Genomic DNA, 12706 nt, shown 5'->3' with positions numbered 1-12706 from the left:
CCAGTTGGAGAGGGTGCAGGCTGGGCTGAGGGACAACCCCCCTCCGTGCACGAATTTCGTGCACCGGGCCTCTAGTTAGATATATAAGTAGGGTGAAATGTTAACAGGGGGTAAAAAGAAGGAATAGGGAAAATCTAAAGCAGGAATAGGATAAGAGCAACAGGACAACAAAAGGGGAAAAGTGAGGAAGAGAGTGTTGGCATAAAGATAAAGCTGAGATAGAGTAAAATGATGCTAAAGGAAAGATGAAAATAGAATGTAGAACACTAATCCCAAAATAAAATAAAGAGAAAATAAAATGACACTTTAAAAAAAAGGTAAAATAGTAGTAGTAATAATACTGATTAAAAATAAAAGAGTAATAATTAAAAAGGTAAAATCAAGTGAGGAGAAAAGAAAAAAAATCAGTTTCTTAAGTAAAAGATGAAAAAAAATAAAAATAAAAATGTGCAGTAGTGAAGGTCATTCACTTCCTCTACTGTTCTGTTTGGCACGTCTGTTTCCGAGTCAGGACATTATTGAAGTTTCCTGCATTCCACTGCTCCTCCATGTTGTAGGCCACAGTCCTGATTTTCAAGCCGGCAGTACTTCTCTGTTTCTTATATTCCTTTATTTGTGTTTACACAAGAGTCAATTTGTGATTCAACCACTGTGTGGCAGTGTTTCTGGATTGACCTCCGGGTCTATAGGTCCTCTCTAGCTAGTGTTATATTTTGTTTTCCCTGTGGCAGTTATTACCGGTTTGGGGGAATGGGCTGCCCCAGAGCTGGTTCTCTGTTCGTTATTCCCCGCTCTGATCCCCAGGTTCCACAAAAATACCTTTCCCCTGCAGTCTCTCAGAGTTCCCCAATTGGGTGATCCTATGTATAGGACTTAGCAATCAAAAGCAAGGATTTAAAGAGGAAAAAGGAAAAAACAAACAAACAAAAAAAAAAAACAGAGCAAGCCCTGCGGTGCAAGTCCACGAAGTCTTTTTTCCCCTTGGGTGCAAGCAGCCGGCACACTGCTAAAATCCCTAGGCTGCCCTTTTGCACCCAGTTCAGCTGTGGGCCGCTTTCTAGAGTCCCCTTCTGTTAGCAGCCTTATGGGTCCCCTTCCACACTTGAGGATCACGCCAGCCCCAAGGGCCGCGGATTCTTTCTGGGCGCAGACTTCCCTGCGTGCTCATTTCTCTCTCCTGCCCAGACCATAGACCTCACCTTTCAGTGAGGAGGCGCAGAGCTCCTCCGAATCCGCGTGCTCACGTCACTTGGGGACCGGTGTTCCAGGGTTCGCCCCTGTTCACTGGGTGCCGGCGTTGTAGATTCTCGGATTTTCAGGCTTCCGACAACATCCAGTTTCCCCTTCAAGATGGCGTGGTCTCTGCATCAGAGCTGGTGGTTCCGGGAGAGATCCCAGCTGCAGTGGGGGCTGCCCGTTCAGGGGAACCCCGTCCTGCTATCCCCCACAGTCTCCCAGAGTGTAGCTGTCCCTCAACTCACAAACACTCCCCGAGCGACTACACACCCTTTCTTCATTCTCTCACTCACGCACTATCTTGCAGTCTGCCTTCCCGTCAGCAGCCATCTTCCTTTCTCCTCCATTGATTTTTAGAGACAGAGAGAAATATTGATGTGAGAGATACACATTGATTGGTTGCCTCCTGCGCGAGCCCTGACCAGGGCCCAGAAGCGCAGGAGCCTGCAACCAAGGTCCGTGCCCTTGAATCAAACCTGGGACCCTTTGGTTTGCAGGCTGATGCTCTAGCTACTGAGCCAAACTGGCTAGGGCAAGATATTATTATAAGTTACAAAATTAATAAAAACTAGAAGAAGATTTAAAAATAGTAATAGTGGGAGTATGGGGAGAAGCAATTAAGAGTTGGTATATGTAAATTTAGACTCATCTACCTTATTAAGAAATCAATAGATAAGGTTTCAAATAAAAGCATATTCTTTAAAGGCAGATATCAGAAGAAATATTTAAGAGAGTATGCCCTGGCTAGATATCTCAGTTGGTTAGAGCATTGACCTGATACCCCAAAGTTGCAGGTTTGATCCCTGATGAGGACACATATAAAAATCAACCAGTGAATGCATAAATAAGTGGAACAACAAATCATTTCTCTCTCTCCCTCTCCCTCTCCCTCTCTCCCTCTCTCCCTCTCTCTCTCTCTCTCCCTCTTTCATTCTCTCTCCCACACCCACACACACCACACCTCATACTGCATCTTAGCTTCTCTCTGCACAACTGTTCCGCTCCCTCTTATTATCAAGTGGCATATTCTTTCCTTCTATTCTGTATGTATTTTCTTTACCTTAAGGTTTCTGCTTATTCACTTCAGACTTCTTGTGAACCCAGCAGTTGTTGGAGTGTGCCTACCATTCTCTTAACTTGCTTAACTCCCATTTTTCTTGACTTCTTTAAGCTGCAGCTTCCACTGATAACCCACTTCATTTTTTCATTAGAGGTTTCTGGTGGTAGAGTGCCCTTAAATACCTACACTTAGTCATCTGCGACTGGGAACATGGGGTCTCACAGTGAAGAACTTGGCTGCTTAGGGCTGCTCCCTCAGCATGGCTGTGGGTATGGCATTGGTCATGAAAACCATGTTTACTGCTTGGAGGCATTACATGTTGACCAGGATCTCTTGCCGTATTGAACCCCATGCCCACATTGTCTTTTTGACAATTGAGCATTCAAAAGTTTGGAGGCCCCATCCACTTTTCCAAACTTAGACATAGATATGTGTGTGAGAAAAAAAGCCTGTTTAAAGCCTGAGCCGTGTTTCTGTTGTCGGTGTGGAGACTGCATATAAATTAATGAATTAAAAAGGAGGGCTCATTTTTTAGAAAATATTGGTACCATCAGTCAGGGCATCCTGCTGACACATGACGTCTATTTGCCTTCTCATTAGTAAAAAAAAATAGAAGAAATCTGCTTTCTAATTAGCATGACATAAATATTCATACAGGTTATTTTTTATGGATTTTTTGTTTTGTTTTTTAATAAAACTTATTGCAGCTGGTTAGACTACAAATGCTGCAAATGGGCCAAGAGTGGCATTATAAGAGAGTATGTATCAGAAATCTTGGTGACACTTAAGTTTTATGGGGTTTGGGTGCCTATATATGTGTTGCCTGCTCATAGCCACAGAGGGCTAATTTTACCAGAAAAGTAGCAAGAAGTGTGTGCAAACCAAGAGCGACAAGAAAAGACTAGTGAAGGAAAGCAGAAATCTCCAGAACTAACAAATGGAGGTCATTAGCATCTGTAGAGACCAGAAGTTGTGGGTGAGCTGATTGGCTCGGTGGGAGCAGAGATGGGATTGCTCTTCCCATTGGACTCGCATTCATCTGTGGAGCTCAGATCACACAGCCACACAGCCTTTCCTCGGAAGCCTTCCCTCACCACCTTGTATCCAAACCAGATGAGGATGCTGGCTCTCATAGCTCACATTATTTTCCTCTGTAACATTACAGTTTGTAATTATATTCCTTGTGATTATTTTATTTCTGTCTGCTTCTTTCGCTAGTCTCCAAACCCCATGAACGCAGAGCCCACATCTATTTTGTTAATGGTGTTTGGTGACTGGCACATAGTAGCAGTCAATGCATATTTTTGCTTAAATGAATGAATGGAGATTAGAAGCAATGGTGAGGGTGGTGGCTGAAACATTTAGCAGAAATAGCATGAATTGATAGTGGCTCCAGCAGAATTGGATGTAGAATCCAGGAAAGTGAGTGGTGGGTTTCCTGACTATGGAGAATAATGCAGGCAGACACCAAAGATCACTGTTACATAACTCTGAGACACATGGACTTCAATACCACAGTCCTTTAAGAGAATGTCTGTGTTATGCTATAAGCTTCTCCCTGCATGGTTCAGTAGTCTGGAGGACATCCACTCTGCAGAGTTGCTCAAGGCCAGCTAAGGCAGACTGTGCCCATGTTTTAACAGCACTATGCAGTAATTTAAGAGGCCAAAAAGTATATAGTTGGGATGAATATATATCAAAAATTGAAAACTGCTACATTTATCTGCTATTTAAAACATTCACTTACCTAGATTTACTTGTTCATCAAGAACCCTATATAGTTGTCTACTGTCTGTGGTTTTTATTTGCTTTATTTTATTGTTCTCTTTGTGGAAATCATGTTTATCCCACGAGATTGTTGTTCCTGGAAGCCATGGACTATCTCAAATTATGTTAGCATCTTAGAGTATTTTATATAAACACTAGAGGTCTGGTGCACGAAATGCATACACTCGGGGAGGGGGGGATGTCTTCAGTCCGGCCTGCACCCTCTCTCAGTATGGGAGCCCTTGGGGTATGTCCAATGGGGAGCAGGCCTAAGCCGTCAGTTGGACATCCTTAGTGCTGCCACGGAGGCAGGAGAGGCTCCCGCCACCGCCTCTGCACTCGCCAGCCATGAGCCCGGCTTCTGGCTGAGCAGTGCTCCCCCTGGTGGTCAGTGTGCGTCATAGTGACCAGTCGTTCTGCCTTTCAGTCAATTTGCATATTAGCCTTTTATTATATAGGATTGTTTCTTGACTAACATTACTTATGATAATAATCCAGTAATGCCACTTTTTTTCTTTTTCATTTTAGCATGTCTTCAAATTAGAACAAGAGGAATATATGAAGGAACAAATTCCATGGACTCTTATAGATTTTTATGATAATCAGCCTTGCATTAATCTTATAGAATCTAAACTGGGCATTCTAGATTTGCTGGATGAGGAATGCAAAGTAAGTATGATTCCCTGATGTACTTAGTGTATCCAAATAGATATCTCAAGGTCAGAAAGTAAGTGGGTTTAAGCAGAGATTCATAGTGTTCCATGAGTTGCCATTGTGAGGTCACTCTAACTTGCATTCTGAAGGGTCACCAGACCCCAAGGCCTTTAAATACAAGTGAAACTAGGAAAATTCCCTTCCCTTTTCACTTGATTCTAAATTATGTGAAAAATTAACATTTGATACAGCTACTACCAATTTTAGCCACTTCTGTTGATCAATATGCTTATATTTGGTACTTTTTGTTCATTAGTATTATATATTTAAAGAAATGCAATAAATTACAAAAGATATTTTGAACAATAGCTCTAAATATTCATAATTTAAAATTTGACTAGTGCTTTATTACTGATATGTATGTTAGGGAGGGAGTTTTAGCTTTAAATTTAAAGATGTAGCATGATAGAAAAATATGAGATTCCCAGCTCTACTGCTAACTGAGTGATCTTAGACAAATACCTACTCGTTGTCTTTAATTTATAAGCATCCAGATTTTCTACAGCATTCAGAATGCATGTAGTGACAAGGTCCTTGCCTCACTCAAAATTAAATAAAATGTGAGTCAAAACAAAAACAAGTTACTGTTTTACCTATCAAGAGATTTTAAATTTAATAATACCTTTCATTTGATACTACCAAATGAACATTTATTGCATATATATTCTTGATGAAGGGCATGAATTAGTACAACATATTTTAAAGGAATTTGGCAATATTCATCAAAATTGTAAATACATACATATTTTGACTCAGCAGTGGAACTGATGGGAGTTTACCCTACAAATATACTTGCAAAAGTATCCAGGATATATATGTAAAATAAGTCATTGTTACAAAAATCAGTAAAAACATAGTGATCATAAATACAAGAATGCTATTATTAAAGAGAAAAAGATGCAGTGAGTTTAGAGAATGAGCCTATTTGTGTATATGTGTTTAGAGACAGAAAGATAAAGAAGTCAATGGAAGTGGTGAGAGGAGACTACCCTCCATTTCATACCTCTCTGAATTATATAAATATTTCACTATATGCACATGTTATCTTTAACATATTTTTAGAAAATACTTTATAATCATGATATTTCATCTTTTACTAGTGAGGCTTTTATTGTTTTAAGAGCAAATATTACTTGATGACTCCATCTAAAGGCAGATTGAGCTGCCCATGGGGAGGTCTCAGTCTTCGTTCTCCGTTAGTAATTGGTTTTAGGCCACTAACAAAGAAATGTGGAAGAAATAAGTTCCTAATTTGAATATAAAAATTGGTAGGTGAAGCCAAAACATGGTCTCTTAATTAATGCATTAGAAAAGTCTCATAACAATATTCACTTGTTTTTTTTCTTTCCGTTTTTCTTTCATTAAATGTAGATGCCTAAAGGTACAGATGACACTTGGGCCCAGAAATTGTACAACACACATTTGAATAAATGTGCACTCTTTGAAAAGCCCCGTCTATCAAACAAAGCTTTCATCATCCAACATTTTGCTGACAAAGTAAGGAAGCTGTATTATCTTTTTTCTTTTTGAATACTTAAGTTCAAAGAGGAAAATATGAATATTCAAGAGGTATCATTTTTTTTTTCTTGGCTAAAGTTTGCATTCTTCAGGGCCTTATAGGAAAAGTAATCTTCATTGTTGGCATGTTGCTTTTCTTTTTCTTTAACCTAAATGGAATTATGAAGTAAATGTGGGTCTACAATCCTCTATCTATAATTTTGAAATTCAAGAAACTCTGAAAACCAAACATCTTTTCATGATTTATTTAGTGGCTAAACCTGATCTCTGACCTGAACTAATATGAGGTTATTTATAGTTTTTACTTATCCTATTTAGGCTGGATATTTACATATTGCACTGTAGAAATGATAATGTATTTGATCACTGCTGCCTCATACTTTGCTGGAAAATTCCGAGTTCTAAAGCATAGCTGACCCCAAGGGTTTCAGAATAGAAACTGTGGACTTGTGTCACCCTCTGATGTTGGTTCACTGAGTCTCTGGTAATAAGGCAGGCAGACTTGCTGCTCCACAAGTTCTGTAGTCTACTGAGAAAATCAGGAGCTGTAAGACTAATTTATGTTCCAAGGAGGTTGTAGGGTAGGCTGTGGAGTAAGCTTCTCAGGGTCTCTTTCAGGATTTAGAGGCCTTCTGAGTCCACCTTAATTCTGGCTGGAAACCTTGGAATGACTTTAGGGCCGCCTAAGGGCTTTGTGGTGCACAAACTGGGAGCCCCTTGAGTAGTAGATGGCTGAAGCCACTGGAGTTTTAGAAGCAGTAATAGTCCATTCTGAAGTAATTCCACTTACCAAATCAGACAGTATTTACCTGCCTCCACTTCCATCCATCATCAGCTCTTCTACTTTCTTTCTATCAGACAGCTATTTGTTCCTTTGATCTTCTCTCCCAAGAGGAGACTTAACCCTGCTGGATGGTGAACTAGGTTAGGAGGAGATATACTGGGTCAGCGTTGAAGGAGTTGCCAACATGGGAGAGAATGAACTTCAGATGAGTCAGCTTACCCATGACGGGAGGATCTTTTAGACCACAGTTATTCAGCACTACCACTGTTCCCTAAGAAAAACAATATTTGTTTTACTCTAGGGTTAACATACTTCTTATCAAGTTTGTAGTTTCTTAGAATAAAACCCCAGTCATATAGATAGCCCAAGCTTAATAAATATCTTGTTGATGATGATTGTGATTTCTATTCAAAAGTTGTATAAGTTGAGATTTTTCTGTGTTTTCAGGTGGAATACCAGTGTGAAGGCTTTCTGGAAAAGAATAAAGACACTGTTTTTGAAGAACAAATTAAAGTTCTTAAATCAAGCAAGGTAACCACGTACATGGTTTTCTTCAATCAGGATATATTCAACAAAATGTTAATTAAGCATTATCTTTTAAACAATAATAATGATTTCTCTAACAAAGTCAGCTTTATTGTTAGTTTATTGCTTGCCAGATGTACAATGCTTACTGTGTGTTAGGTCCTGATTTAAATGCCATACAAATGTTAACTCATCTCATCCTCATAATGAGGTGACATTCTCATTACCCTGCTGATTTTACAGATGAGGGATCTGAGGCACAGGGACTTCAGAGCTAATGAGTTTTCAAGCCAAATTAAAGCCTAGGCTGTCTGGCTCAGAGTCTGTGTCTTAACCACTATGCAGTGTTGTCTTTCAGTTTTATGGGACATTTTTGCCTGCACAGCAGTTCTGGGCTTTTCTTGTGCCTCTGTGAGAGACTGAGAGAAAACCAGTATTTTTGCTGTGTCATTTTAAAGGGATGCAATTGAAACATGGCCTTACATACTCTCTTAAGATGGAGATTGATCTCTGGATCATTGATTGTAGTTTCAGGTGTGGTCCAAAGCATTTCAAAATTATATTTCTTTGGTATAGACTCCAGAAACACTGCTTTCTAGTGGGAAAGAAAATTCCAGAGGGCAAGGAACTATGATGGTTACCCTGGATTGACCCCAGTCTCCTTCCTTTTTTTTTTTTTTTTTTTAAATATGTGTGTGTGTGTGTGTATGTGTGTGTGTGTGTGTGTGTTTTAATTGATTTCAGAGAAGAAGGGAGAGGGAGAGATAAAAACATCAACGATGAGAGAGAATCATTGATTGGTTGTCTCCTGCACGCCCCCTACTGGGGATCGAGCCTGCAACCCAGGCATGTGCCCTTGACTGGAATTGAATCTGGGACCCTTCAGTCCACAGGCTGATGCTATATCTACTGAGCCAAACCAACTAGGGCTCAGTCACATTCCTTTGATTCTCCTCAGGAAAAGATGGAAGGGGAAGGACAGCTCACTTTCATTCTGTAGGGAACAAACCAGGAAGCCAGCTACTCAGTTTAGCAAAATAAATATTCAATTATTCAATAAAAAACTAGGTATATTCATCAAATTCTTCTAGATTACTGATTGGCACTTTTTTTTTTTAGTTTATTCTAAAACTGCCAGTTTTTCTGGTTTATCCTAAGACAATCCTTTTAACTTCAATGGAATATTATATGAACACTAGAGGCCCCGTGCATGAAATTCGTGCATGTGGGGGTAGGCTCCCTCAGCCTGGCCTGCACCCTCTCCAAGCCAGGACCCCTCGGGGGATGTCCAACTGCCTCTCGCAATCTGGGACTGCTGGCTCCTAACTGCTCCCCTGCCTGCCTACCTGATTGCCCCTAACCCCTCTGCCTGCCTGCCTGATCACCCCTAACTGCTCCCCTACTGGCCTGATCGCCCCTACCCTAACTACTCCCCTGCTGGCCTGATCACCCCTAACCACCTCTGCCTCGCCCCACACCCAGGACCCAGGATTCCCTCCTCTGGCCAATCACAGGCACCCGGGACCCGGGCTTCCCTCCCTCTGGCCGGCCACAGGCACCCAGGACCTGGGCCAGCTTCGCCCAGGCCAGCCGCTGCCACAGGGGACCATGGGCAGGTGGCTTCGCCTGGGCTGCAGCCACAGGCACCTGGGACCACAGGGTGGGCAGCTTGTCCCTCTCCCTGGCCGAAGCCTGGCTGATCCCCATTCCTCTCTTGCAAGCCCATTTGTGCCTGGCTGGTCCCCATTCCTCTCTCACGAGCTCATTTGTGCCTGGCTTGTCCCCATTCCTCTCTTCCCAGTGTTGAGTGTCTGAGCCATTAGAATGTGAGGGTATGATGACCATTTGCATATTAGCTCTTTATTATATAGGATTTTTATGTAGAAGAAGATGTTTACCCTGAGAAGCTTACTTTTTAGAAGAAAATGTTTACTTCTAAACATTGAAATGTTTAATTTCAATTCTTTTGATAGTAGAAAGATCATATAAAGACCAAATTCCAGTGTTATGCCTCAGGAAATAATGAGTATTGTGTCTTCTGAGAAAGTCAGTTTTTCACTTTTCCTCATAGGCACTGGGCATTAATGCTTGATAGCTTATGGGACTGACGTAGAAGAGAAAATTCTCTCACAGGCCAATGCCTGAGTATTATTCAGTTAAAGATTATAAATCATTTTGATTTATGAATAGTGATGAAAACCATGACATTCTAACATCATTACTCTGCCTAAGTAATTAGCTTAAATAGAATATTCACACGTTCCCATCCTCCAGGCACCCATATCAATTGTATCTTTATTCTGGCTTAACTTTTCTGATTGGCTAATTATCAGCTTAATTATCAGAAGGTAGGCATACATTCTAAGGAATCATTTGGAGTGACTTCCAGTCTATACAGCATTGTTGCTATTGGAATGGGGACAGTGTGTGATTTACATAGAATCTTAAAGGCCTCCCCTGCTCCCAGTCCAAAACCCATCCCCTCAGAAACCCCAACCTAAATGGATGGACTTTATATGTTAATGTTTGTGCACCTGATAGAAAGAAAGTATAATATAGTGTTTATTTGTTCTCTTGGATGTACTAATTTTAAAAGGGTAATATTTGTGTTATATGTTTTAAATAGAATTATTTTGTGGTAATACAGTGTGAGGTTGAGTTTGTATGTGTATGTGTTTTGTCTTTTTTTTTTCTTTAATTTTGCAGCCTCTAGCCAAATTTTCAACTTGAAAAAGAATTAAGGTCTTATAAACTTAACAAAAAGGGTCTTAAGATTTCTTTACGGTGATAAAACATAGATTATGTTGCCACATCTAATATCAGAGAGCACATAAATGAATTGCAACCCGACCAAATACTACTAAATTGCAACTCTACCAGATACCATTAAAAAGGGTTTTAACTCCTACTTTCCATGTTGCTTTTTGACGAGGGGAAGCAATGAGTTTATGCCTTAGGTCTCTCATCTATGAAATAGGATCATAATAGTATCTAAGGGGTTCTTATGAGGATTAAATAGGTTTCATTAAGCCCTTAGAGTAGTGTTTCATTCATAAAAAGCTCTTAGTGAATAATGTTGTTAGAGAAATGATTTCCCACATTTTCATGAAGCTGCTACTTGGATTATTTTGTTTTCTTTAACAATGTCTCCTAGACAGATCAAAGAAACAAGATGGAATGTCCAGGCATACCTACCTACTTATATATCTGTGTATCTATCTCTATTTTTTTGTTGTTTTTGTTAATCCTCACCCTACGATATTTTTTCCATTGAAGTCTCTTTTGTTCCATAAAATTTCTCCCAATCATATTGCCTTATACCATCCACCCAATTACAAAATCCCAAACCTTTTGAAAATCTTTCTTTAAAAAATGCTTTTATTGATTTTATAGAGAGCAGAAAGGAGAGGAAGAGAGAGAGAAACATCAATGTGAGATAGAAACTTTAGCCCACAACCTGGGTGTGTGCCCTGACCAGGAATCAAACTGGCCACCTTCTGGTGTTTGGGACAATGCTCCAACTAACTGAGCCACACTAGCCAGGGCTTGATAATCTTTTATATTGCTAACCTGATAGAACACAAAATTGATTACAGGAGTTATGCAATCAAGTTATAAATCCTTTGAAAACAAATATAAAAGGTACCGGATAAGGACAGGGTTTTTTACTTGCCCCTTCTACCCTCCATAATCCAACTTATTTTCTAAAAAATTTTATTGATTAATAATTATTTTTAATACTACAATACTGTAGAACTAGTTCATGACATTCTTCCTGCTGAGATTTTCTGTGATATTTTTTAGCTTTTTCTCACCATTTGAATTAGTGGGTAGATAAATGAAGCATGCTGATAAAGCATTTCGTGGAACTAAGATAATAGGATAGGCCTTTCAATTAGTATTTTTCTCATAAGATAATTATAATTCAAACTCAGTAATATATTTAGAGTGGCCAATTAGGATTTCAAGTATTAGTGGAGTAGTTTTTATTTTGTTTCCCCCAAACATGGTTGTAGAATTGTTGCATTTTTCCACCTATATATTTAGACCATATATGTCACCTTCCTCTCATACTCTTGGCTCCCAACACAGATATTGATTACTTCTGGTGTGTGACTCTGAAAGAGTTTGCTTAAGGAAGGGAATCACTATGGATTGCAAATCTTCGTGTTTCTATAAAGGTTTACATTTAAGTTTGAGTTTATTTTTATTTATTTATTTTGAGATTGAGTTTAGAGTGTAATATTCTTTCGCTCTTTCTGACTCAGTTTAAGATGCTCACAGAATTATTTCAAGATGATGAGAAGGCCATCAGTCCAACCTCAGCCACCTCTTCAGGGCGCACACCCCTCACCCGCATTCCTGCAAAGCCCACCAAAGGTCGACCAGGCCAGACAGGCAAAGAGCACAAGAAAACGGTGGGGCACCAGGTGAGTTCAGGAAACCACTGCTGTGTGTCCTTTCCTCCTTGGCTCTGCTGAAGCCTCAGGTCTTCCTTCCTCAGCCTCCCAGGTGAGGAGAGGCTGGAGCTTTCACTGTGAGAACGTGCAACACCATCCACTCCTAATCCTCTACCCAGCTTTAGACCTATGACTGATTAAGCCTTTTCCAAATAATGTTCTTTGCGTCTTAATTCTTCTTCCTTATGGACCACTGTTGCCTTTGTTTTGTTCTCTGGTTGCTTCCTCTCTGGATTTGTACAGAACATCAGCTCCTTCAACTGGAACAGTGCCCTCTCCTTGTTTTTGATGTCTTATCCTCCGTGGGGAGTGGAAAATGTAACACACATACTTAGTGCCTGAACAGTGGCCTGGGCTTTGGACAGGTGGCTAAGCATTGGTCAGCTTGTTTTCCTGTGTGTGTGACCCTGTGCCTGGTGCAGACAGGAAACAGGGCCAGACACAGGTCTGCTGCCTCCATCCTGATTCCATGTCCCTACTGGTAATCCCACCTGGCTGTACTCTCCCATTCTCCCATTCATTGCCTATACTCTTTAAGTCATCTGTTATATTTTTCAGTATCTTACTGCAAAACTCCCACTCTACATAATTAAATGGTCTTAATATTATTCATAAAGCAAAGTTATATTTTTAGTCAGAATT

General features: G+C 40.2%; 1 protein-coding gene across 4 annotated transcripts in view; it reads left to right on the top strand.

Moving 5' to 3' along the window:
* MYO5A (myosin VA) overlaps window positions 1-12706 on the top strand; it is a 201192-nt gene that overhangs the window by 109431 nt on the left and 79055 nt on the right. For all 4 annotated transcript variants that reach the window (XM_079769424.1, XM_079769422.1, XM_079769425.1 and 1 more), the window contains exons 12-15: window positions 4592-4732; window positions 6149-6274; window positions 7527-7610; window positions 11873-12034. In XM_079769424.1, coding sequence (XP_079625550.1) covers window positions 4592-4732; window positions 6149-6274; window positions 7527-7610; window positions 11873-12034 — 513 coding nt within the window. The remainder of the gene's footprint in view (window positions 1-4591; window positions 4733-6148; window positions 6275-7526; window positions 7611-11872; window positions 12035-12706) is intronic.

This window comes from Cnephaeus nilssonii (assembly GCF_951640355.1).
Source record: "Cnephaeus nilssonii genome assembly, chromosome: 4".
Taxonomy (NCBI): Eukaryota; Metazoa; Chordata; class Mammalia; order Chiroptera; family Vespertilionidae; genus Cnephaeus; species Cnephaeus nilssonii.
The sequence above is the reverse complement of the archived record's forward strand: the minus strand, read 5'-3'. Positions and strand labels throughout refer to the sequence as shown.